We start from the raw sequence: 24,565 nt of genomic DNA, 5'->3' as shown, positions 1-24,565 counted from the left end.
GTGAGGCCCCGGGGGGGGACCCTGCCTGCCTGCCTGCCGCCAGCCCCACGCCCGCCCCACCCCTCTGGGGACGCCGACAGGGCGTGCGAAGCCGGCCACGTGCCCTGTGCCCAGCCCTGGCGCGGGCTCTCGGGTTTTGTCACGCGTCCGTGACCCCCCGCCCCCCCGAAGTTTGAAGGCTGCGGAAGTGGCGCCCCGCAGGCCNTTCAGCCGGGGCTGAGCCGCTCCCGCCGCTGGGTGCTTTCCCGCCCCGGGGCCTGGAGCGGCGCCGCGGGCGCCATGGCCAGCGTCCCCCAGCTGTTCGACGACCTCTGCGAGGCCCTCCTGCCCGCGGCGAAGGCCCGCCTGGGCCAGCACGGCGTGAGCCGCAAGAGGGCCAAGCAGAGCCTCAAGAGGGTGGCCTACAACGCTCTTTTCACAAACCTGTTTCAAGAGGAGACCCAGCAGCTGCAGCCCGACGTCTCGAAGCTCCCTGTGAAGAACAAGGTCCTCCTGCTGTCCTTCGACCTGAGAGCGGGCGGCCTGGGCCCCGAGGCCGACCGTTTGGAGGAGCTGGTGGAGGCGCTGCAAGCAGCCCCTGGCTGTCCGCTGGCGGAGGTGGGGTCTGTTTTGGACCTCCTGGTCCGGCTGGCGGGCAGCGGGCCCCCTCGGCTGCTGCAGCGCAAGCGGGACTACTTCTTTAACAACAAGCACGTTGGGAGAAACGTGCCCTACAGTGGCTATGACTGCTACGACCTGAGTGTGTTTGAGATGGACGTTCAGTCTCTGATCTCCAGAGAGGAGTATTTATGTCAGGACATGGTCCGGAAAGCGCTTCAGATGATGGATGCGGCACCAGGCACTGGCCTGCCCACCGTTGGGCTCTTCTCATATGGTGACCCCTGCGGCGACAGGTTTGAGAGAGACACCCGGGTCTCGCTTTTCGGTGCCCTTGTGCACAGCCGCACATACGACATGGATGTCCGGCTGGACCTGCCCCCGATGCCCGACAGCGCAGACCTCTCTGGACTACCCATTAAGGTAGAGTGTTTGCTTTCCTGCCTCCAGCTCCCCGGGCTTTTGGAAACGCCTCTTTTGACCTTCCCTGGGTCATGGTAAAGGTAGGGGAGTTCTCCCGTCCTGCTCACTTGGTGGCTGAGTCGTGGTGAGGCGGGGCTGCTGGAGGGGGCTTCGGCTTGGTGGGCAAAGACACCTCTCCTGTGCTGACAGCTCAGAGCCTGGAGCCTGCTTCGGATTCTGTGTCTCCCTCTCTGTTCCCCTCCACTCTGTCTGTCTCTCTCTCTCTCCAACGTTTATTTTTTGAGAGAGAGAGAGAGAAAGCGAGCACGAACAGGGGAAGGATAGAGGATCTAAAGCAGGCTCTGTGCTGTCAGCACAGGGCCGGACTCGGGGCTCGAACTCTGGAACAGTGAGACCATGACCTGAGCTAAAGTCGGATGCTTAACTGACTGAGCCACCCAGGTGCCCCAGGAAATTGCTAATCTTTTTTTTTTTTAATTTTCTTTTATATTTATTTATTTAATTTTTGAGAGAGAGACATGTGAGCAGGGGAGGGTCAGAGAGAGAGGGAGACACAGAATATGAAATAGGCTCGAACCCACGAACCGCGAGATCATGACCTGAGCTGAAGTCGGACGCTTAATCGACTGAGCCACCCAGGTGCCCCTGGAAATTGATAATCTTAATAAATGAATTTAATCCCTTAAATGATTCAGTGAGAGTGAAAACATGTAGTACTTATGTGCTTGGGAAAAATAGAGGAAACATTCCCTGAGGTATTTCTTGTAATTAGTAACTGGAAGTATGTGGAAAAGTCCTGGAATTCTGATCACACTTGGCTGAAATTTAGACACGCGTGGTGTTTTTTCCCATGTTCTTTCTGGTGGTCTCCAGGTTCCTCAGAGTGTGGATCAGTCGGAAGATGAAGGGTTCCAGTCAGCATCTAACTTGACTCCTGACTCCCAGTCTGAACCAGGCACGACCCCGGACATCGACCTGTGGGGCGCCGTGCTCACCTACGAGGCCAGCAAGCGGAGGTGCTGGGAACAAGTTGGATGGTATGAGCGCTTTTGCCGTGAAATGCACCCCCCACCCCCCACGTGTGAGCATGGCTTTTGTCGTGGGCTCCAGTGGGATTAGGAGCCTGGAAGTTTCAGTCAGTCTAGTTTATAGAATTGCCCAGGTCATGGGTGCTGAGAGCGATTCCGAGGGGAAGGACTTGCCGGCCTCACAGAGGTTGCCCGGCGCCAATGACTCCCGCAAGTCGAACAGTCCGCTGGCCGCTGAGTTATGTCCTTACCGTGAAGGCTCCCGGTCAGAGGTGTCGAGGGCAGCTTGGCAGGCTGTGTGGTCAGGGCCAGGAAGAAATGCTCTCTGGGCACAGGGTGCCGGGGAGGGAGCGATCTTCACGTACACTGCTCTTTTCACCGCTGGCGCTGGTAAGTTCCGGTCACGCCGTGCTGTCCTGACTTGGGCCGGCGGCATCTCTGTCCCTGGGCTCGACTGCTCCAGAGGCGCCTGCACTCAGGGCCTCTCAGAGTCTTCCCAGGATGGGGACAGAAGACACACAGTTGCTAGTATTACTCCCGGCACCCTCTTGTCCCATGTCATCCGTTGGCAGCTCTGTGGAATGCAGCGTGGGGAGCCGTGAGTGTGGGAGCCAGGGCCAGCGGGGCACCCGGCGCCTCCTGATGCAGCTCTGGGCCCCGGGGCTCTGGCGAGGATGGCCGAGGCGCAGCGGCGGTTAGGTGCGGTTTGTGTTCGGGCCCGGCTCCTGCTGGGCGGCCGTCTGCCCCCCGCAGACCCCTCCAGGGGTGGCAGCTCCCTGCTTCCCTCACCGCCACCGGTGTTCGTGGTCGTGTGCTCTTTCCTGTCCCGTAAGTTCCTGTTAGGGCTTCAGGCCTGTCTTGTGTGCACACAGCGAGTCTAAACCTTGCCCATAGCGCTCGCTGTGTCCAGCCTGGCCAACAAGTTAGCACGTTCTTTTGCAAATATTTGGTTGGTGGGATTTCATTTATTAGTTCCTGCTTTTCTAGGTCAGCGTTTAGGAGATCACTCGGGTCCCCTCCACGCCCCTATTCTGAATGCATCTGATCTCCTTGGTGCCCCCCCAGGCGGCGACCACAGTGGTCTTCCCTGTGAGGACGGCTGCGGCCGAGCTCCCAGGACCTGAGTCCGTCCCCTCAGCGCTCCATGGGTGGCTTCTTCAGGGAGACCCTTGGGCCACCCCTGGCGGTGGGCCCCAAACCTGTTCTGGTGGGAACTTGATCCCGCCGACCCCTGACCCCCTGACCCCCTGACCCTGGAGGCCTTCTGCTCCAAGCTCATTTGGCAAATCTCGTGACCTTGTTTCAGTTTGGATCCCGGGCACCTGCTAGTTTCCTACCCTGGGTTCTGACGAGTGATCTTCCCTTCCGGAAGCAGAACCGCCTGTCCCCCCACAGCCTTAGGACACTGACCTCTGTCCCTGCACAGCCCTAGGGCTGTAACCTGTCCTCCTCTGGAGGACCTCTCCTCTGTGCCTCACCCTGGCACCGGCACCAGGCCACCCTCCCCGCTGCTGGGCCCCCTCTGCCGTTGCTCTGTGGCTGCCAGTCGTTCTGGGGGAAGCAGTTTCTTTATGTTAAGGGCTGAGTTCCCTGTGGGGACAGGGGGAATCTGGTGTTTTCCTTCGTGCGCTTTTCTCCCTTGGCCCTGAATTCCCGAAGGGGGCGCATGTGGTCACAGGCCGGCCCTGGAAGGGTGGGGGCAGGAGCAGCCAGGGCTGTGGGAAGAGGGACGGCGCCTGTGGCACGTTCCTGTCCGAGGGACTCCCTGGAGGAGCGTTTGGAAGGACTCTGAAACTTGAGAGGTTTTTCCTTTCCCCGTGCTCGTGCTTTTCTCTCCCCAAGGAGGTGAGGGCTGATGTCAGTGGTCTGGCCGCACCCCACCTGCCGCATCTGGACGCCTCAGGACTGGCCTCTCTGCCTCCTCCTGCCCCTCCCTCTCACCCTCCGCACGGCTCGTGCCACCTGCCAGCGCGTCGTTGCCCTGCCTGCCATACTGGCCGCGGGTGTGGATCGAGGGCCGGCCCTCCCGTGGAGTCCCCCCCGGCCCGGCTGTGCTCACACTCACCCCTCTTCTCTTCTCGCTGTTCCCAGAGTCTCTTGTCCCCTCCCTGGCCCTGGGTCCCAAGTTGGCGCTTCCTCGTTTCTTCCGTCCACAGCGCTGGCCCCGTGAGGGGCTCCCCGCCGCACTCAGATACTTGCTGAACGAAGGGAAATCCATTATGGCGCATTATCAATTAAAAAGCATTTTTTTATTTTAATATGTTCTGAGATGTATCGTTCCTGGCGTTGTATGTCACACCTGATGGGATCAAAACGTGCCGCTGGTCAGACATGCAGCTGATGTTAGAATGTCCGGTAGCTTGGAGCTGTTACCCCACAGGAGATGATTTTTGTCTTTGAAGAATAAATGATCCTCTTTCTGATAGGTTTTTGATATGCTAGACCCAAAAATACTTTTTTGCAGAGGAGGAGAAAAGAGCTGGTTAGGTATTAAAAACGAGAAGAAAACTTTCAAAGTTTTAAAAGGGCCTGTATTCCCTGAGCTCTTTCTATTAAGAAATGACTTTTTCAGTGGATTGTAAAAAAGTCCTTTCCTGCTTTTCAGTAAAGATTGAGGGTTTTCAAAAGAGTATTTAAAAAGTGGTAACTGGGTGTTTTTCCCCCCGCCATTTCTGAATGATGTAGACACTGTTTCTGAGTTCCTGGCGTAGGACCCTGTGGAGACAAAGCTGCTGGTGCCCAGAGGCGCCCGTGCAGGCCCCAGCACACCTGTAAGGTCCTGAGAGTTCCGGAGACTTGCTCTGAGAGACAGAATAAAGATACCACGTTGGGGAGGCCAGCAGGGGGCGCTCACGCTCTCGTGCTGCTGCGGGTCTCTGTGCCCTTCCAGGAAGGAAGCGTGGCAGCACCCTACTGCTGGGGTGAGGCTGGTGTCCCCGCTGCCAGCCAGCCTGTGACCCCGGAGTGGTGGGGGCCCTGAGCTCCCCTTGCGGGCTGCCCGGGGCCCTTCAGTGAGCGCATTCACTCCTTCCACGGGAGGGACAGAACACGCACAACGTGAAATTTGGCGTCTTAAGCATTTTAAGGATACGGTTTTGTACCTGGATCGTGTAACTTAGCATAATGTCGTCAGGATTCCTCTGTGTGGTAGCATGTGTCACAGCGTCCTTTCCAGGTCCGGAAAATGCCTGTTGTACAGACAGGCCAGGTTTTCTTTATCCATTCATCTGTCCGTGGACACTTGGATTGTGAATAAGGCTGCCATGAACGTTGTGTTGATTTTTAATTTTTCTTTTTATAGTTTATTTATTTTTGAGACAGAGAGAGACAGAGTATGAGTGGGGGAGGGGCAGAGAGAGGGAGACATGGAATCTGAAACAGGCTCCAGGCTCTGAGCTGTCAGCACGGAGCCTGACGCGGGGCTCGAACCCGCAAACCGTGAGATCATGACCTGAGCCAAAGTGGGACGCTTAACCGACTGAGCCACCCAGGCGCCCCAGTTGTGCTTATTTTTAACACGCAGATATGTTGTGACCGTCACCCTAAGGACCACTGTGTGCCCCTCGGGCACTGGGCAGGTGGGGGCATTTGCTGCTGCTTCTGGTTCGCACCTGGTCTTACTATTTCTTTTTTCTTTTTTTTTTTAGATTTACTTATTTTTGAGTGAGAGAGAGAAAGGGCAGGGGAGGGGCAGAGAGAGAGGGAGACACAGAATCTGAAGGGCCCCAGGCTCTGAGCTGTCAGCACAGAGCCTGACATGGGGCTCAAACTCCCGAACCGTGAGATCACGACCTGAGCTGAAGTCGGACGCTCTATCAGCTGAGCCCCCAGGCGCCCCTTGCCCTCACTGTTTCGGGTCCCCCTCTCGTGCCTTCTGTTCGTGCAGTAAACGTGCGTGTCACCTTGCCTGCTTCGTGCCCCTCTGTCTCCCCCACAGCCCCCCCGGCCACAAGGAGGAGCCCTACCTCACCGAGGCGGGAAGGGACGCCTTCGACAGGTTCTGCGGGCTCCGCCACGGGGAGCTGCTGGTGCTGGGCGGGGGCCTCCCGCAGGCCCCACAGCCGGTCCTGGTGAAGGAGTGTGAGCTGGTGAAAGATGCGCTCAACGTCTTGATTGGGGTCGTGTCTACCACATTCTCCCTCTGCCAGGTAAGGAAGTGCCCGCCTGGCACTTTACAGGGTAGCAGGGAGCCCACGCAGGAAGCAGGCGGCCTCACGTGCGAGCCTCTGGGTGCTGGGGTGGCGGGAAGCTGGCTCCGTGGCCTGCGCAGAGGCCATGGTGACGGTCTTCTCTTTTCAGTCCCAAACAGTGTTGCTTTATTAACATCCTTTTTTTTTCCCCCCAAGTTCCAAAAAGGCTTTATTACATACAGAGGGGAGGACAGGGCTCAGTCCTTCTTGGCGGCCGCTTTGCGCATGGCTGCCAGCACGTTGCTCAGCTCCTCTCTCTTCCTCTTGGCGCGGATGTGCGTCCCCACCCTTTTCTTGATGAACTTGAGTGCACGCTTGTCCTTGGAGACTTTGAGCAGCTCCGTGGCTTGCCGCTCGTACGGGGCGAAGCTGCACACCTCTCGGATCATGTCCCGCACGAACTTGGTGTGCTTGGTGAGGCGCCCGTGGCTGTGCCTCAGCTTGCTCACGTTCTTGGTTACCTTGGGGCCCTTACTGAGGCCCATGGCCATAGGGTAATGCAGAGCCATGGCTGCTGTTCCTCAATGGCTCCCGCGGCGGAAGGGGTATTAACATCCTTTTAAAACTGAAGAAAAGTTTTACCATCGGTGAGACGGTAGAAACGCACCCCCCCTTTCCCTGCCCAGCCTCAAGAAGTGCCGAGAGGCCCTCTGAGCCTTCCCTGTGCTCGGACAGAGTGCAGACTCCGCCTCAAGGAGCACCGGCCTGGCAGGAGGGGCCGTGCCGTAGGGGCCTTGTTGCTGTCTTCACCGGGTGCCGCGTGGCTCCTTGCCGGCGGGCGGGGCCTCGGGCATCCCCTCTGCCTCTTGCTGGGCACTTGTCTGGTAAACACACACATTTACAACATCAAGCCTTTTGTACATGTTACTCTGCAGACTCCTTTCATGTGAATGTCCAGCCTCTCTGTATCTTTTTTTTTTTTTAATGTGTATTTATTTACTTTGAGACAGAGCAGGAGAGCAGGGGTGGAACAGAAAGAGAGGGAGAGAGAATCCCAAATAGGCCCCATGCTGACAGCCCCGAGCCCAGCACGGCTCAGACACACACTGTGAGATCATGACCTGAGCTGAAACCAGGAGTCAGGCGTTTAACCGACCAAGCCCGCAGGCGCCCCAGAGTTTTCATTGCGAGTGTATAGAAAGAACTGCTGCTTTGCCGAATGTGTTCATTAGTTCTGATGTGTTTTGTGTGTTGGGGGTGGGGTTCTTTAGGGTTTCCTGTATATGAGATCCCATCATTGGGGCACCTGGCGGCTCAGTCGGTTGGGCGTCCGACTTCAGCTCAGGTCATGATCTCACAGTTCATGGGTTCGAGCCCCGCGTTGGGCTCTCTGCTGACAGCTCAGAGCCTGGAGCCTGTTTTGGATTTTGTGTCTCCCTCTCTCTCTGACCCTCCCCCACTTGCACCATGTCTCTCTCTCTCTCTTTCAAAAATAAATAAACATTAAAAAATTAAAAATATACATAAAAAATTGTTTTTAAAGATCCTATCCTCTGCAGATAGATACTTTAACTTCTTCCTTTCCGTCTTGGATACCTTTTATTTTTTCTCTCGCCCCGTTGCCCCGGCTAGGACTTCCAGTGCTGCTTCAGACGGAAGCGGCGAAAGCTGGCACCCTTGCTCCTTGTGTGCCCTAGCAGAAAAGACTTGCCGTCGTTGAGAGTGATGTGAGCTGTGGGGTTTTCATACGTGGCTTTATCATGTTGAGGAAGTTCCCTGTATTTCCTATTCTACTGAATGGTTTTATGACAAGAGTGTATTGGATTTTGTCAAATACTATTTTTGCATCAATTGAGATAATCATATATTTTTTTCTTCATTCTATTAATGTGGCCTAGTGCTCGCTTCGGCAGCACATATACTATTAACGTGGCCCATTGCATTGATTGATTTTTTTTTCCTTCACTTCACTTCTTCAACAAGTATTTATCATGAAGCCATGATTCAGGATCCCAGGGTGGGGATCACCACGTACACAGGTGCCTCTTCCCTGCCTGGGGAGAAGGAGGGAGGAGAGGTGGGTGGAGCCAGCACAGATCTTCCCAGGAAACATGCCTTCTGCCCAGTGGTCACCCCGGGCTGACACCCGGGACGAGGCCAGAGACACCACCTCCACCTGTGGTCCTGAAACCCAGATATTTCTGCCCACAGTCCCTGGCCTGGTTCTGGTCAGGGAAGCACCTGTCAAAAGGGGCAGTCGTGGGGGTCGTCTGGGGGGCTCAGTCGGTTAAGCGTCTGACTCCTGGTTTCGGCTCAGGTCATGAACTCACGGTTCTTGGGTTTAAGCCCTGTATCAGGCTCTGAGCTGATGGAGCCTGCTTGGGATTCTGTCTCCCTCCACCCCCCTGCCCCCAAAATAAATAAACTTTTTTTAAAAANCTTGGGTAAATTCCTAGCAGTGCTATTGCTGGGTCGTAGGGGAGTTCTGTTGTTAGTTTTTTGAGGAACCTCCATACTGTTTTCCAGAGGGTCTGCATCAGCTTGCATTCCCACCAGCAGTGTAGGAGGGTGCCCGTTTCTCCACATCTTCGCCAGCATCTAGAGTCCTCTGATTTGCTCACAAAATAAATAAACTTAAAAAGGTGGGGGCAGTCTGCTAGTTCTTGATTTTGGTCTTGGTGTCTTCTGACATGGAGCTGCTCTTAAAGACAGCCCTGAAGGAGCTCACAGCTCAGTGGGACCCTCAGCAAAGACCGCACTGATTGATTTTTGTATGTTGAACCACCGTTTAATATGCTGCTGGATTTGATTTGTTAGTATTTTATCAAACATGTCTGCTCACAAGGGATATTGGCCTGTAGTTTCCTTCCTTGTACGGTCTTCATTTTGCTTTGGAAGCAGGGCAGTACTGGCCTCCAGCATTAGGAAGTATCCCCCACCCCCACCCCCCGGTCAGTTTTTGGATGAGTTTGAGAATAGCTGGTGTTCTTTAATTGTTTGGTAGAATCACCATCTGGTCCTGGGCTTTTCTGTAGTGGGGGTGGGGTGTCATTATTTTCTTTGAATTGTAATAAAATACACAACATTTAGCATCTTAACCTGCTGGGAGGCCCTGTGTTGGTGGTAGTGATGCTGTCGGTGGGCAGTGCTTGTTGACCTTCCCCTGCCCACCAGGCTCCAGGGCTATGGGGGGCCGGCCTCTGTGGCTTTCACTGTCGTCGCAGGGCACACCTCCGCAGCAGCCGCCCATCATCTCCTTGGGACACATCCCTACGAGTCAGGTTATTAGATCTAACGACAAGTACTTTTTAATGCTTCCGCCCCCAAGAACACTGTTGTGTGCACCTCTCGGGGAGCGTGGGGGGCAGCTCGTGTTCCTACGTCCTCATCCACGGTGGGCTGGACCTCCAGGACGTGTGTTGTTTCTGTGCGGTCGGGGAGAAGGGCACCATTGTCCTGCATGGGTGGGGGCAGGCGGGCTGCTTTCTGACCACCTGCGCCAGCTGTGGGCACTCACTGTGGGCGCGTCTTGGTTTGGGGCGCGTGGTCCTGGGGGCACCGGGCAGCGTGGCCGGGGACACGGGGACACGGCGCCATGTCGGGCTCTTGGTGCCTGACCTCAGGACCTCTCCTCTGCCCTGTCCAGCCCACTCAGACCTTCACGGTGAGGCGGGGCGTCCATGTGTCGGGAGCGTCCCCCGAGAGCATCAGCAGCCTCCTCTCGGAGGTGGCCGAGTGTGGGACGCACTACGCGCGCCTGAGCCACTTCTCCCTGCAGCCTGTGCTGGACCCCTCGTGCAGCAAGGGCCTCGTGTTCCAGGTATGGCCCTGAGCCCTCGTGCTGTCGCCTTTCTGAGAGCTGTGACGAGCTCTGGGAGAGCGCCTCAGAACCTCTGCCCCAGGGCCTCTGAGACCAGGCATGTGCCTCCTTTAGCGATCCCTGAGACTCGGTAGCTACTCTTCAGGAACGGGGTCTCCCGTGATTACGATTCAGCTCATCTGCCCCTTAACCGTGGGCTAGCGGTGTGGCCAGCATTTGGGGGGCCTGGGCGGTATGGGGTGGGCACGTGTGGCCTGTTCCCTGCCAGTCTCCACGGAGCTGCACACTGACTGACACGAGGTCCTCGCTTGAGCCGAAGTTCTAGGAGCTGCAGCCGAACCGGGTCTTCTGGGCAGTCTGACAGCCGCCCTCACGCCGGGCAGAGCCCCCCAGGGTGGCAGGCATCCAGATGGAGCAGGGCGTTTGGGGAGAACTGAGGAAAGGGCATCCAGGAGGCTGAGCAAAGGAGGCGGGGGGCCAGGGCCCACGGGCTCCGCCACGCGGTGGCCCTGCAGCAGTGTTGTTGGGTGACGTGACGAGGTGTAGGTTTCAGACGGTGCAGGCTGGGCCCGTGCCGGTGGGAAGGGAACTGGGGAGACAGGAGGGTCTGCGTGGGGCACGTGGGGCGTGACTAGTGGGTGGACTGGCTTTTCTTCCGGGGCGTTCCGTGCAGACCTCCTGTGAAGACGGCTGCTGAGCTAGGGCCGTGCTCTGGTGTGGCCCAGGGCCCGGGACGCATGTGTTGCCAAGACCCTAGTGGTTTGAGCAGCCAGAGGCCCTCTCAGAGTTGGCACCCGCCCCCTGTGGGGTTTCCTGGTGCAGCTGGGGTGTCTGGGCGTGACCCACGGATACCTGTTCTTTGGAACGTGGTGCCGCAGGCTTGGGGGATGGAGCCCAAGCCTCGCTCCCCAGCTCCAGTGCATCCTTTCAAGTTCTGAGCTTGGCGGCCGTGTGCAGGTGCCCGGCTGCCCTCCTCCCGGCCTCCTTGCCCTACAGGCCTTCAGCAGCGGCCTGCGGAGGTACCTGCACTACTACCGGGCCTGTGTCCTCTCCACTCCGCCCACCCTGAGCCTCCTCGCCATTGGCTTTCTCTTCAAGAAACTGGGCCGGCAGCTCAGGTGCGCCTCTGCGTGGGGGCTGTGGGGGCCGGCGGGGGACTGGCTTTGAGAACAGCGCTCCTGGTCCGTGTCCGGATGGCTCTTGTCCAGATGAGCGCACAGGGTGCTGTGGGCACGGGGTGCTGGGTCCTGGGTATCTGCTGGTGGCCTGCCGTGGCAAGCCCTGTCTGGGGGTGGGGTTCCTGCCTGAAGGGCACGGGGTTCCTGCAGACCCGGCTTCTGGCACTCAGGGCCCAGCTGGTAAGCACCAGGCAGTGTCTGGCAGGTACTATCTGGAGAAGGGAGCAGGAGGGTCTGGGGACGCCGTGGGGAGGGTTCGGGGGGAGAGGAATCCTTCCAGGCAGCAGGGCTGGAGGTGGGGTGCAGTGAGGGGGTCTGGGGGTGCCTGGAGGGTGCCGTGTGGAGCACAGACTGCAGCACTGCAGGGAGGGAGGGTTCCTGCCGGTCATCCAGGCCAGAGAGGTGGCCGCCTGGGCGAGGCAGTGGGGGTGCTGCAGGTGTGGGGGAGGGGCCAGGGAACCAGGGTGGCTCTGAGTCTCCCCTGGGCCTGGGAAGGAGGTGGAGGTGCACGGTGTGCCCAGGGAGCGGTCAGGCAGGAAACTCGAACCTGGGACCTTGAAGTGCAGGTGGTTTTACAGCTGGAGCACGGAGGCCGGCAGAGACCAGCCAGGGACACGTTTGCTGTGGTGTCAGGGGGTCTGGGGCCCCTGCGTGTCTCCTGCCCAGCCTCACTCAGGCCCGTGTGTCCAGGTACCTGGCCGAGCTCTGTGGTGTGGGTGCTGCACCCCCAGCTGGGGGCGGCGGGGGACCGAGGGCCGCATTCCCGACCGTGAGTTGTGCGGTGGCCCTGCGAGGTCGGGACCGGGGAGGTGGCCGAGGGCGGGCTCCTTGCGGCGAGGCGTGCGCTGAGCCCCCTCTGCTGTCCCCAGGGGGTGAGGCTGCTGTCCTGCCTGTACCAGGAGGCCCTGGACAACTGCAGCAACGAGCACTACCCGGTGCTGCTGTCCCTGCTGCAGACCAGCTGCGAGCCCTACACCAGGTGCCGCCCGCCCGTCCGCGCGCGCGTGCCCGTGGCCTCGTCAGGCACCTGGTGGGCGCAGGGGTGGAGCAGGAAGGGGGCCGCAGCTGGCCGGCAGCCCACCGCCTCACGGCCGCCTGCCCGCAGGTTCATTCACGACTGGGTCTACAGCGGGGTCTTCCGGGACGTTTACGGCGAGTTCATGATCCAGGTGAACCAGGAGTATCTGGGCTTCCGAGGTAGGTGGCTGCTGGCTGCTGGGCTGGGCCTCTGCCATCAGGTGGCTCAGGGCCCATGCCTGACAGTGGCCGGCGGCATATCCTGTCCCGTGTTCAGATAAGTTTTACTGGACCCACGGCTACGTGCTCATTTCCAAAGAGGTGGAGGACTGCGTCCCCGTGTTCCTGAAGCACATCGCACACGATGTGTACGTCTGCGGGAAGACCATCAACTTGCTGAAGCTCTGCTGCCCCCGGGTGAGGCCCCTGTCCCCTGAGACCTAGACGTCTGTCCTTAGTTTGTGGTGATCTCTCCCTCAGTTTTCCCTGAGTGTCACCTGCGGCTCTGTTCAAAGACAGGAGGAAAAGCAGAGGCATTTCAGAGGCACGGGGCCAGGGGGCTCCCTCCCTCTCTGTGTGCGGAGGGGGACGCTCCGGTGGGCAGGGGCTCCTTTCCTCTGCGCGCGGGGCCACATCCACAGGGAGTCGTGCCCTGGCTGGGAGAGTGGGGAGGGAGGGGTGGCCAGGCTCCAGAGAGGAGGCCTGGACAGCAGCCCACCCGTCATCCGTGGGGCCGAGGCCCTGTGGGAGGGGGGGTGCTGCCGTCTGAGCAGAGAGGTGAGCGGGCTGCCCGGAGTGGGGCTGGGGAGCGGCCAGGCTCAGCCTGTGGCTCACGGGGCCCCTCTTGCGCTGGGATGAGAACGGGAGCTGCCAGGACCTGGTGAGGGCCGGGGCTCGGGGCGGCCAGCAGTGGGGTCTGGGCTGACCGCAGTGCGTGAGCGCCGTGTCCGTAGCCCATGGTTCCGGTGAGGGAGGCTGAGGAGATGCGCAGGTCTTCACAGCTTCCGGAGGCTTGTCCCTGGGAGGCAGGCACGGCCTGTGTTGTGGGGCCGCCTTGGCCTGGCAGAGACCCCACACGACCCATCTGTGATGGTCCTGGAGCTGTGCCCCTTGTTTGAGAAAGCGAGCTGTCCCCACGGGTCACCAGAAACAGGCGGGGCTGGGCGTGGGTCTGCGTGTCACTGGGCTCATTTCAGGTTCTCCCTCTTGGTAGCACTACCTCTGCTGGTCCGATGTCCCTGTCCCTCGGATCTCGGTGATTTTCTCCCCGGAGGAATTGAAGGAGGTCGAGAGGGACTGCGCCATCTACGTGGGGCGGATGGAGAGGGTGGCACGCCACAGCTCCGTCAGCAAGGAGGAGAAGGTGCCGGGCACCGTGGGCCCCGGGTTTTCCTTGCATCTCCTTCCCTCTGAGGGTCTTGGGCTGATGGGGAGTGGTGTGCGGGCTGGTGAGGCTGCCCCTGATGTTCTCTGTTCGGGTAGGGTACCTGGTGGGGGGTACCTGGGGCAGGGGCTCTGTCCTGTCTCTTCTGGGGCTGCCTGGGTGGTACACAGGCCCAGTCCTGGCTGATCCGTGGCTCCAGGATGCAGGACCCAAGGCTCCTCTACTCTTGGCCTCTGAGCTCCTTGCCTGCCTGGAAGGAGCCGATGTACCAGGACCCGGGAGTTTTGTGTACCTGGGAAGGGGGTTGATGGAAAGCCCTTTGTGGCCTGGCACCTGGTGGCCGCAGGGAGGTAAGGGCAGGGGCAGACCTGAGAGAGCGAGTGGGCGTGGCGTCGGGCAGAGCTGGAGGCAGGGAGGGGCACGGTCCTCCTTCCCTGTGCGGAAGCCCTGCAGGTGGGCACACACAGGCCTGGGGGCTCGGCCCCAGGCTGCTCTGCGGGTGGGTGCACTGCCTAGCAGTGCTGCCGTGCAGGATGGGGCGCCTTCATAGCTGGCGGGGGCTGCGCGGGCGAGTGCAGCCCCCTCTCCCTGGCTGGCCGAGCCGAGGGCTGGGGAGCTAGGCTGTGCTGTTTACAGATGGCTTTTTTCAGGAATTACGAATGGAAATCGCCAAACAAGAGTTAATTGTCCAGGCCCGGGAGGCAGCATCCAGGGTCCTGCGAGCGCTCAGTGGTGCGTGGGGCCCGGGGCCTCCCCCTGCGGTTCTGGGCCCGCCCGCTGCAGGTAACGCTGCCCCTCCCATCTCTACTAGACCGGCAGACGTCTGAACGCATGGCCTTGGACGCCCGGAAGCGAGAGCAGTTCCAGAAGCTGAAGGAGCAGTTTGTGAGGGACCAGGAGGTAGGCCGGGGCCGGGGGCGGGGGCGGCGGGCCCTCGGAGTCCGGCTCTGAGCAGCAAGACCGTGCGTGGCTACTGTGTGCAGCGGCGCCGGGCGGCCAGGCAGGAGGGCCTGGACGACGACTTTGGCTATGCCCGAGAGCTGCGCGACAGGGAGCGGAGGCTGCGGGCCCTGGAGGAGCAGCTGGAGAAGAAGGCGAGGTAGGCGGCCGCCGCGGGCTGCCCCTCCGGGGGTGGGGCTGTGATGGGCTTCTCTTTACTTGGAAGACTTCCCAGGCAGGGAGAGGAGGAGTCTGAACGCAGAATGTCCCCCTGCACTGAGAGCTCATCTTGCTCTGGTGCCATGAACGTGTCCTGCCTCCCCTGTGTCTCTGGGGTGTCTCCCAGCGGCACCTTTGTGGGGCGCTCTCACCTGCTCCTTGTCGTCTGTCTCGGGGCCCTGACCTCGGATGCTGTTGAGGGAGCCTGCGTGTGCGTGTGGGCTGGATGTTAGTCTCCTGTTTGCAGCCGCAAGGCTGTGCCCCTGGTCTGGGGCAGCCAGGTGGGCACGAGCCAGCCCAGGTCTGAACCCGGGTGCCTGTGGTGAGAGGGCCCAGATCGCCGGGAGCGACGTGGTAGCTTTGGGGGAGCAGATGCAGAGTTTGCTGCCCTCTGTGTGCCTCTCGATTTATCTCAAGTTCTCTACAGTCGGCACCAGAAGGTTGGGAGGCACATTTTGTGAAGCTCGGGAAGAGAGGCCCCTGGCAGTCCCGGCCTCCTGCCCGTCCAGCGAGGCTCCAAAGGGAGGGACCGCCGGCCTGGGAGGGTGCCAGCTGTGCGGGCCGCCTGCCGAGGGCCTCTGCCAGGAGCCTTCCCAGCCCACCAGGCACCAGCTGGCCGGCGCTGGGCGGCTGTGGCAATATCTCTGGGTGTGGCTTCAGGCAGGCGTTGGTGGACCATTACAGCAAGTTGTCCGCAGAGGCAGCTCGTCGCGAGCAGAAGGCGCTGTGGAAGATCCAGAGGCACAGACTGGCAGGCGCACGGCTGCGCTTTCTCGTGGAGGACCGGAAGCACATTCAGGTGTCCCGTGGTTTCCGATGGGAGCTCTTCCCAGGCTCGGGGGGCTCGAACCTGCGGTTACATGCAGACTTGTGTTCTGGGGGAGGGGTGGTAGCTCTCGTCAGTTGCCACGAGCAGAGTGTAGCACGAGCCTCTCATCGTCTCCATGTGCAGCGGTTTTGGGCGGTGGGTGAGGGCGCTGAGGCTTCGGGTTGGCTCAGTGGGCTGGGTGGTCATAGCGGCCGCCACACACCCTGGTGGTTGGATTTCAGGAGATGCTGAAGGACGTGTCTGAGAAGGCACCGGCCGAGCTCCTTGGCGCACACTCCCAGGTGAGGGGCTGGGGGCAGGAGTCAGGCACACAGCATGGGGCTCTGTGGGCTGGATGCCCCGGGGACACAGCGGGTGCTGGGCCTGGCTTGCCCCAACACTTCCCCACTTAGTGTTTGTGCTGCTTGCAGAACTGAGCTTGGGGGATGGAGCCGGGTAACTGGAGGGACCGACACCCACTTCTGTTTCAGGCTTCGTCTGCAGGCCCCGCGCACTTAGCTGGAGGCAGCGCCTGTGACTCTGGGTATGCGGGGCGGCACGTGGCTGCTTGGGATTGCACGAGCGCACTGACACCGCAGCACCCCCAGCCTCCGGTGCCAGGGGCCTGTGGCCCGGGACTGGGATCTGGCCTGCAGCCAGGGCAGGTGCACAGGCCAGGGGCGTTCTCTGAGGGCCTCCGCATCCAAGACTTCCTGCCCACAGCCCGCCAGGCTGAGCAGCCTGTGCACCCTGGTGCAGCCCCTGTCCTGGAGGAGGCGCTGCAGACCATCGGCTCAGACCTGCCTCCCTCTGCTGCGTCTGAAGTGGCGGGCACAGGGCCCCCTGGGCCACAGGAGTATGATTTCAGAACTATTCTGAGGCCAGCTGTGGTCACCTTGGCTTCCCCAGGGGCTCTCCAGACCATAGGAGGTGGCTCGAGTAATGACAGGCAGCAGCTGTGGGGAGACAGTCTCATGCAGCTGGAGGACACCTGTGTCCCAGATCTGCCTCACTCACAGCCCCCTAGGTCCAGATCCCCCCAGGAAGGGAGTAGCCAGGCCATGGAGCAGCTACTTGGGCACGTGCCAGAGAGCAGCATTCCCGCGGGGGGTTATGCTTCTGGGATGGCTCCTTCCCGACCACAGTGGAATATCTGTGCACACGGGTCTGATGCCAGCGTCAAGGTGGGAGAGAATGTGCACGACGTGGCCCCGTCCCGACCACGGTGGAACGTCCACGGACACGTATCTGACGCCAGCATCAAGGTGGGAGAGAACGTGTGCGACGTGGCCCCGTCCCGACCACGGTGGAACGTCCACGGGCACGTGTCTGACGCCAGCATCAAGGTGGGAGAGAACGTGTGCGACGTGGCCCCGTCCCGACCACGGTGGAACGTCCACGGGCACGTGTCTGACGCCAGCATCAAGGTGGGAGAGAACGTGTGCGACGTGGCTCCGTCCCGACCACGGTGGACCGTCCGTGGACATGTGTCTCAGTCCCACGTGGTGCTGGGTGCACTCGCTGGGGAAGGCCAGCCTGATACCCCCGGGCCCCACCGGAGCCCCAGTGACCATGCATCCCAGTCAGGCCTCGGCCTGGCAGCACAGAGCGCTGCTGGGGCGCAGGAGCCGCGGCGGCCTACAGACAGAGCCTCAGATGGCTCCTGTGGTCAGGCGGCAGGCTCCGGCAGCGGGGAGGCGAGTGGCCAGGCTTCGCTGTGTGCGGCGGCTGCGTCCAGGGTTCGGGGAGACGGCACCCCTGAGGAGCCAGGTCAGTAGCCCTAGGGCTGTCCTATCGCTGGTGGCACCGGGGGCCCGAGGGGCTTGGGGCAAGGAGGAAGGGGAGGAAGCTGCAGCCCTGGGGACTAGGGAGGTGCCGCCTGGTAGGAGGCACTTGACCGTGATACTTCCTCCTGCCCAATTTGTGTTGCTCAGGACCAGGGAAGAGCGGGGACAGTGAGGACCTCTCTCCAAGCCGCCCGCCAGGCTCACAGGTCAGGGCAGACGCGGTTGGGGGTGAGGGGTCAGCGGGATAAGTGGTGCTGCCTCCAGCCTGCCAGCTTTGCATGGGCAGTGAGGGCTTTGGCCTTTTGGGACGGGGCAGCATGTGTGGGATCCCCCCACCCTCGTCCGTGGAAGGGGCGAGTTCCTTGAGGCCCGGTCGTCCTAGGAAGGCGCGGCCGCTGGGAGCAGCCCTGGCCCTGGTGAGGAGGAGGCCGCCGCCCAGCGCTGCGGCCGGGAGCAGGCCTACCTGGCGGGCCTAGCGGAAGAGTACCGCCTGGAGCGGTACCCGGACAGCTACGAGGCCCTGTGTGAGTGGCCAGCCGCGTGGGCAGGGGGGAAGGCGGAAGGCCCCGCCCTGTCTTCGCCGCTTGACGACTGTCTGCCGTCCTGCAGCAGAGCCTCCTGTCGCCCACCTGCTACACCACGGGCTTCCCCGGGCCTTCGCCCTCCCGGAGGAGCCCCGGGTCCGGTCGGATGCGGATGAGACCGCAGTGGAGCTCAGCGAGCTGCTGCCGCTGCCCGTGCTCATGAAGCACTCCATCTCCNCGCGACTCTAGGCCCCGCCCTCCCTTCAGTGTCTCCCTGGTGAACAAGGCCGCCGTGGACTACTTCTTCGTGGAGCTCGGCCTGGAGGCGCACTTTGAGGCGCTGCGGCACTTCCTGCTCATGGAGGACGGCGAGTTTGCACAGTCCCTCAGCGACCTGCTTTTTGAGAAGGTGACCCCTGGGCGAGATGTGGGTGCGGGCGTGGGTGGGCGGGTGCGGGGACTCCTTCGCGACCCCTGTGCGCTCTCCTGCCTCAGCTGGGGGCGGGGCAGACGCCCGGGGAGCTCCTCAACCCGCTGGTGCTCAACTCGGTGCTGAGCAAGGCGCTGCAGTACAGCCTCCACGGGGACACCCCCTATGCCGCCAACCTCTCCTTCGCCCTCAAGTTCCTGCCCGAGGCGTTTGCCCCCAACGCCCCGGATGTGCTGAACTGCCTGGAGCTCAGGTACAAGGTCAGCAAGGCCTGGCCGAGTGGGTGGGGCGCGGGCTGTGCTGCAGGGGCGGCCGAGCCACCCCCTCCTCCCTGCCCTCCTCCGCAGGTGGACTGGCCCCTCAACATCGTGGTCACCGAGAGCTGCCTGAGCAGGTACAGTGGCATCTTCTCCTTCTTGCTGCAGCTGAAGCTGATGATGTGGACGCTCAAGGACATCTGCTTCCACCTCAAGCGCACAGGTGAGGCCTGGCCGGAGCCCTCACTTGCCCCTGGCCCCCTTGCCCGGGGCCCTGGCCAACCTCTCTGCCCCCCACAGCCCTGGTGAGCCGCGTGGCTGGCTCGGTGCAGTTCCGCCAGCTGCAGCTCTTCAAACATGAGATGCAGCACTTTGTGAAGGTCACCCAGGGCTATATTGCCAACCAGATCCTGCATGTCACCTGGTGCGAGTTCCGGGCCCGACTGGCCAGGGTGGGCGACCTCGAGGAAATCCAGCGTGCGCATGCCGAGTACCTCCACAAGGCTGTTTTCAGGTGAGCGGCTCGCTGTGCCTGGGGCTGTGCTGGGGGACCCCCCCNGGGCCCGCCCCCCACCCCAGCAGCCGCCTGTCTCCGCAGGGGCCTGTCTCCCAGGGCCCCCCCCACTCCAGCAGCCGCCTGTCTCCCAGGGGACTGTCTCCCAGGGCCCGCCCCCCACCCCAGCAGCCGCCTGTCTCCGCAGGGGCCTGCTGACTGAGAAGGCTGCACCGGTCATGAACGTCATCCACAGCATCTTCAGCCTGGTCCTCAAGTTCCGCAGCCAGCTCATCTCCCAGCCCTGGGTCCCCGCCAGCGGCTCCCGGGGCGCCGAGCACCCCAACTTCGCCCTCATGCAGCAGTCCTACAGCACCTTCAAGTACTACTCCCACTTCCTCTTCAAAGGTGACTGTCCCCCAGGGCCGGGTGGGCTCGGGGGCTGCAGGGCAGGAGCAAATGGGGGGGGGGGGCTGGCTGAGCTGCTCCCCCTCCCCCCCAGTGGTGACCAAGCTGGTGAACCGCGGCTACCAGCCCCACCTGGAGGACTTCCTGCTGCGCATCAACTTCAACAGCTACTACCAGGATGCCTGAGGCCGCGACACAGGTGCCCTCCCACCCTGCCAGCACCTGGTCTCCCTGGGAGGGCGGGCTGGGGCGCAGCGACCACAGAGACGTGGGAAAGCTGCTGGTTTATTTGGGGACCGTGGCCGCCCAGTAGGTGGGGGCGGGGCCGCCTGCTTCCCACTGCCAAGCGCCTGTCCTTGAGCGAAGCGGCTGAAACGGGGAGCGGCGAGGGTGGGGCGGGGCTNGGCTCCCCGCCTCAAAGACCCGGTGGGGCTCGGGCCTCGGGGGCTCCACGTGTGGAGGCCTCCAAGGCAGTTACGAGGATCACGTCACGCACAGTTCTGCCGCCCAGAGCGGGGGCTTGGCGCTGTAGGGGTGCCCCCCGCTGCCTGCCCCGCCGGCCCCCTCAACCTCTGGCACCTCGGTGGCCTCCCCCTCCGTGCAGTAAGGGGCTTCCAGTAGCTTCAGCACCCGCCGCACCTGGAGAAGGGCAAGGAGAGGGGTTTTAGGGCCTGCCCGTGCCTCGCCCATCCCCTGCTGCTGGACGCAGGGACGGAGGGGGACAGGTGTCTGCTTGCCTCTGAGAAGTCTCCGTTCTCGGCAGCCTCGATGGCATTTTGTGCGATGTAGTTCCGCAGGATGTACTTGGGGTTGTTGGCACGCATGACGCGCAGGTGCTCAGCCAGCCAGGCGTCACTGTCGCCGGAGCCCTCCCTGTCCTTCTCCAGCCGGGCTCTGGAAGCACATCCGAGTTCGTCTTCCCGGCAGGTACCACCGCCCCACCCCTCCCGCGCTTGGTTCCCCGCACGGGGGTCGTCTGCAGCCCCGTCACGGGAGGGAAGATGGTGACACGGGCAGTCAGTGCCCCCGACCTGGAGCCTCACCTGTACTCCTGGAGCCAGTCAGCCCAGTGGCCCCTGTTCCTGCTCAGCAGCTCGGCCGAGCTCAGCTGCTCCAGCCGCGACTGCTGCTCCACTCGCTCCAGCTCCTTGGTGACGTTCGCCCGGGTGCCGATGAGCGCGAAGAGCTGAGGGTTCGACTGTGCCAGCATCAGCATCATGGAGAGCTGCCTGCGCGGAGGGGACGCGTGAGGCGCGTCCCCGCCACTGGCTGTGGGCCGTGTCCTGAGACCACCGGGCACCCGGAAGACGGCTGTCTGGGCACGGAGGAGGTGGCGATGGCTTCAGCGGCTCTGCTGTGCCACCACCGACAGCCCCGTGGGGCGGGGACCGGGGCCTGAGAGGCGAGGCAGCGTCCACCCCTGCTCTGCGGCAGCGCTTCCGTGTCGTGGCACGAGCGCGCCGGGGGCGGATGCTGCAGGCTGACTCCTCCCGGCCGCCTGGCATCTGCCCATGTCCCAGCCCCGCACAGACGTCCCCCAGGGGAAGGTCACCGCTCGCTGCTTCTCCACAGTGACCCCAGTGCTGGGTCCTCGAGGGCCATGACACCCCCTCCCCAGTCACGCTGGCTTTGTGCTTCGCAGGTCCTGCTAGTCTGTCGTCCCTGCGCGTGCCGGGAACCGAGGGCCACTGGCCACGCCGCTGCACTAAATTCTCTCAAACCCCAGTCTGTTGGCTTGTCTATCAAAACCCGGAAACCGTGCTTCCCGTGTCCTCCTGTGGGTAACGGGCTGCACCCTCAGGACCCCGTGGGCTCCTCCCAGGGGGAGGCGGTGCAGGAAAGCGCGAGGGCCCAAGTTCTTCCAGGGCAGGCGCGAGCCATTCTGGGAAGCTGCCCCCTGGCCTGTGCCACTGTCCTTCCCTGACCAGTGGGTCTGACCACCTCCCTCCCCCAGGTGCCCTAGCTAGCTCTCCCCAGCGTGCTCTGTTCTAAGTGTCCTCTCCTTCTGGAAGCACATTCCAAGGCAGCGAGGCCTGGGTACCCACCGGGGGTCCATCTGGGGTCGGAAGGCGAGCTTCAGCTCCTCCAGGGAGGCACACTGTGCGGTCAGCGCGTCCAGGAACTCCGGCGCGTCCGGGGGCTCCGGCCCAACTGGGAAGGAGCTCAGCAAGTAGAAGGTGTTCGTGAAGTCGGCACCTGGAACACGCCACTGCTCAGGGCGCAGGCGGAGGCCCGGTCCTTGCCTACCAGCGCCCACACTCGGGGGTCCTCGTCAGGGTCGGGTCATGGGCTCCCGACCCCTCCTCTCCAGCCGCCTCCTCAGCCCCCGCACACCAGCCGCCCAGCTTGGCCACCGCTCCGGGGCCAGCAAAGGCCCTGAGGTCATCCCCTGGCCACTCCCCGTGCTCACAACCCCCACCGCCCACTTCAGGAGCTGCCGGGCGTCAAGGAGAAGCCCCTGAAACAGAATAAACAGGGCTCGACATAACAACAGATACTCTGAGTCCGTGGCCTGAGTCGTTAAAACACAAGGAAAACATCCTAAAAATACACACAGGAAGAAGTGAATCAGGACAGTAAACCATGAAACACGGAAGCTGTGATGGAGGGAGGAAGCGAGGGACAAAAATGGGGTAGGACACAGAAACCCAGAGCGGAGCGGCAGAGTCCTCGTTGGTTGGGACTCCGAGTAAACGGATTAGCAGGCCGCCGCGCTGCAGCCCAGGCCACCCCTCCGCAGCGGCGCGCTCCAACTGCTCTGGCTTAGAAACGAAACAAAACCTGGCAGGACGGGTTTCAAAAAGGCGAAGAGACGACTACGGGGGCGCCCGGGGGCTCAGTGGGGTGTCCGACTCTTGGTTTGGACTCAAGTCATGATCTCACAATCCGTGGGCGCGAGCCCTGTGCTGGGCTCTGCGCGGACGGCCCTGAGCCTGCTTGGGATTCTCCCCGTCTCCCCTGCGCGCTCGTGCACATCCTCTCAAGGCAAAGGTACACACTATCCCTAAGACACTTTCAACTGGTCGAATCAGACGAGTAGATTTTCAGTAAACAACCGGCAAATGACAAGGGCTTTCCTTACATCTTGTTAAAACGGTCAGTTGGTCAGACTGTAAGTAAACGTGCCAAACAAGCAGCAGAACTTACAAGTCAACGTCCAGAATGTAAGGAGAAGCGGGCAGTTCTCTGAGAGCTGGCGGCTCTAGTGGCCAACTCTGGACAACGGGGTGTCCGGACCGCGGAACCACAAGGACACGGGGGGCTCGAAGGCTGTCACGCGACTGCATCAGACGCCCACAGACCCCCATCCCATCTTCTCAGGCACCAGGGACGATCTCCAGGACAGGTGACGTGTTCGGCCATAAAACAAGTATCAATATGTTTAAAAAGACTGTTATCTCCTCCAGCCACGGTGGAATGAAGACAGAAATCACAAACAAGGAAAACTGGAAAGTTCACAAATAATGTAACATTTAACCAGTGGGTCCAAAAAATAGAAATAAAAAAAATCATAAGGGAAATTAGAAAATACTTAGAGGCAGAAAAATTAAAAAAGAACATAACTGAAATTTACAGGACGCCACAAAAGCAGTGGTCAGAGGAACATTTAAGGTGCTAAGTACCTATGTTAAGAGACCAAATGTCAGTTACAAGGAAAAAGTAAGTTTGTAGCTGTGTGGTGATGGATGTTAACTATACTTACATGGTGATCATTTTGCAATGTGTACAAAGAGTCACGTTGTACACCTGCAACTAATAGTGTTACGTGTCAGATCTCAAAAAGATCTCAATAATTTCATGTTACACCTAAGGGACTAGAAGAACAAATTAAGACCAAAGCTGGCAGAAATGAAGGAGATAAAGGTTAGAGCAGAGATAAATGGAACAGAGAACAAAAATCAGTGAAACCAAGAATTAGCTGGTTCTTTGAAAAGATACCAAGATTGACAAACTTTTAGCTACTGACAAAGAAAAGTAGGCGCATGTAACTAAAACCAGAAATCAAAGTGGGGACAGGAGTAGTGATCACACAGAAATAAGAGACTCAGCGAAGACTGAACAACAACACGCCGATAAGTTAGACGACGCAGATGCAATGGACAAATTCCCAGAAACACAACCCACCAAAACAGACTCAAGAAATAATAGAAAATCTGAGAAGTCTTGTAACAAATAAGGAAACCGAATCAGGGATCACAACGAAGGAACGTTAGGGCCAGACAGCCTCGCTGGTGAGTCCCCCACAGACCAGTTCTCACCAGTCCTGAAAAGCAGGACGGAACGTTTGCTGACGCATCGTGTGAGAGCAGCAGCGCCCGGGCCCTGACGCCGCAGGCCAGCCTCCTGCACAAGGACCGACGGGCCCTCCTGGGGGTCTGCGCCCGCTCTGCTCTCTGCCCAGAAAGGAGGCCCTCCCCGCACCTGACCACCCTGCACCCCGATCTCCAGCCTCCAAGACGTGACAGATCGATGTGTGCCGGGTATGCCGCCGGCCTGGGTGCTTTACTGCGGTGCTTCAGCCTGACTAAGGGTGTGACGGGAGTGCCTTCTCCTACGTGCTCCTCTCAACTGATGCAAAATGGTAAAAATAAACTAGAAAAGAAAGAAACGCTCAACTTCACAAAAGCCATATCTGAAAAAGCCACGGACAACCTTCTCCTTGACGGTGACAGACGGAGCGCGCCCCCCGCTCCCCTACGGGCAGGAGCGAGGGCATGCCCGCGGTACCACTTCCGGGCACTGCGGTGCAGGAAGTTCCAGCCTGAGCCCTCGGTCAGGTCCACGCGGGAGCGCAGCCCCAGGTAACTGAGCAGGGACTCAGACGCCTACCTGTACATGTTTCCGCAGCAGTGTTTTCCACACCAGCCCAAGAGTGAAAACAAGTGTGCATCAGTCCATGACGGGGGAACAAAGTGTGGCCCCTGCACACCACAGGGTACCACTCAGCCCGCAAAGGAACAGGATCCTGACACGCGCTGCCCCGCAGACGAGCCTCGGGCACACTGTGCTCCGTGAAGGCGGCCGCACACATGGGCCAGTCCTGTGTGGACCCATCTCGTAGGAGGGCCCTGGAGGAGTCAGATCCACAGGCGGAGGGCAGAGCGGGGGCGCGGGGGCTGGGG

General features: G+C 60.9%; 2 protein-coding genes and 1 pseudogene across 2 annotated transcripts in view; 1 reads left to right on the top strand and 2 right to left on the bottom strand.

Annotated features, from left to right (window-relative positions):
- The first annotated feature begins 201 nt into the window (after nucleotides 1-201).
- TUBGCP6 (tubulin gamma complex component 6) lies at nucleotides 202-20,459 on the top strand. The gene is given in 26 exon segments (XM_077758053.1): nucleotides 202-1,020; nucleotides 1,894-2,057; nucleotides 5,986-6,196; nucleotides 9,825-9,998; nucleotides 10,995-11,116; nucleotides 11,867-11,945; nucleotides 12,046-12,155; nucleotides 12,282-12,373; nucleotides 12,471-12,610; nucleotides 13,407-13,556; nucleotides 14,228-14,309; nucleotides 14,389-14,477; nucleotides 14,561-14,676; nucleotides 15,396-15,534; nucleotides 15,786-15,845; nucleotides 16,035-17,313; nucleotides 17,478-17,536; nucleotides 17,713-17,854; nucleotides 17,940-18,118; nucleotides 18,120-18,263; nucleotides 18,350-18,544; nucleotides 18,632-18,764; nucleotides 18,842-19,055; nucleotides 19,243-19,442; nucleotides 19,537-19,641; nucleotides 20,370-20,459. Coding segments are annotated over 25 exon segments (5,106 nt in total). The 5' UTR covers nucleotides 202-279; the 3' UTR covers nucleotides 19,629-19,641; nucleotides 20,370-20,459.
- Nucleotides 6,394-6,798, bottom strand: LOC144226611 (large ribosomal subunit protein eL36 pseudogene; annotated as a pseudogene).
- Nucleotides 19,853-24,565, bottom strand: part of SELENOO (selenoprotein O) — a 12,641-nt gene continuing 7,928 nt past the window's right edge. Inside the window, exons 6-9 of the mRNA XM_077758055.1 lie at nucleotides 21,488-21,638; nucleotides 20,486-20,671; nucleotides 20,180-20,336; nucleotides 19,853-20,081 (exon numbers count right to left, since the gene is read on the bottom strand). Coding sequence (XP_077614181.1) covers nucleotides 19,917-20,081; nucleotides 20,180-20,336; nucleotides 20,486-20,671; nucleotides 21,488-21,638 — 659 coding nt within the window. The 3' untranslated portion in view covers nucleotides 19,853-19,916. The remainder of the gene's footprint in view (nucleotides 20,082-20,179; nucleotides 20,337-20,485; nucleotides 20,672-21,487; nucleotides 21,639-24,565) is intronic.

The sequence above is a fragment of the Crocuta crocuta genome, unplaced genomic scaffold (genome assembly GCF_008692635.1).
Source record: "Crocuta crocuta isolate KB4526 unplaced genomic scaffold, BGI_CrCroc_1.0 scaffold143, whole genome shotgun sequence".
Classification (NCBI taxonomy): Eukaryota; Metazoa; Chordata; class Mammalia; order Carnivora; family Hyaenidae; genus Crocuta; species Crocuta crocuta.
This window is presented reverse-complemented; position numbering and strand designations above follow the sequence as displayed.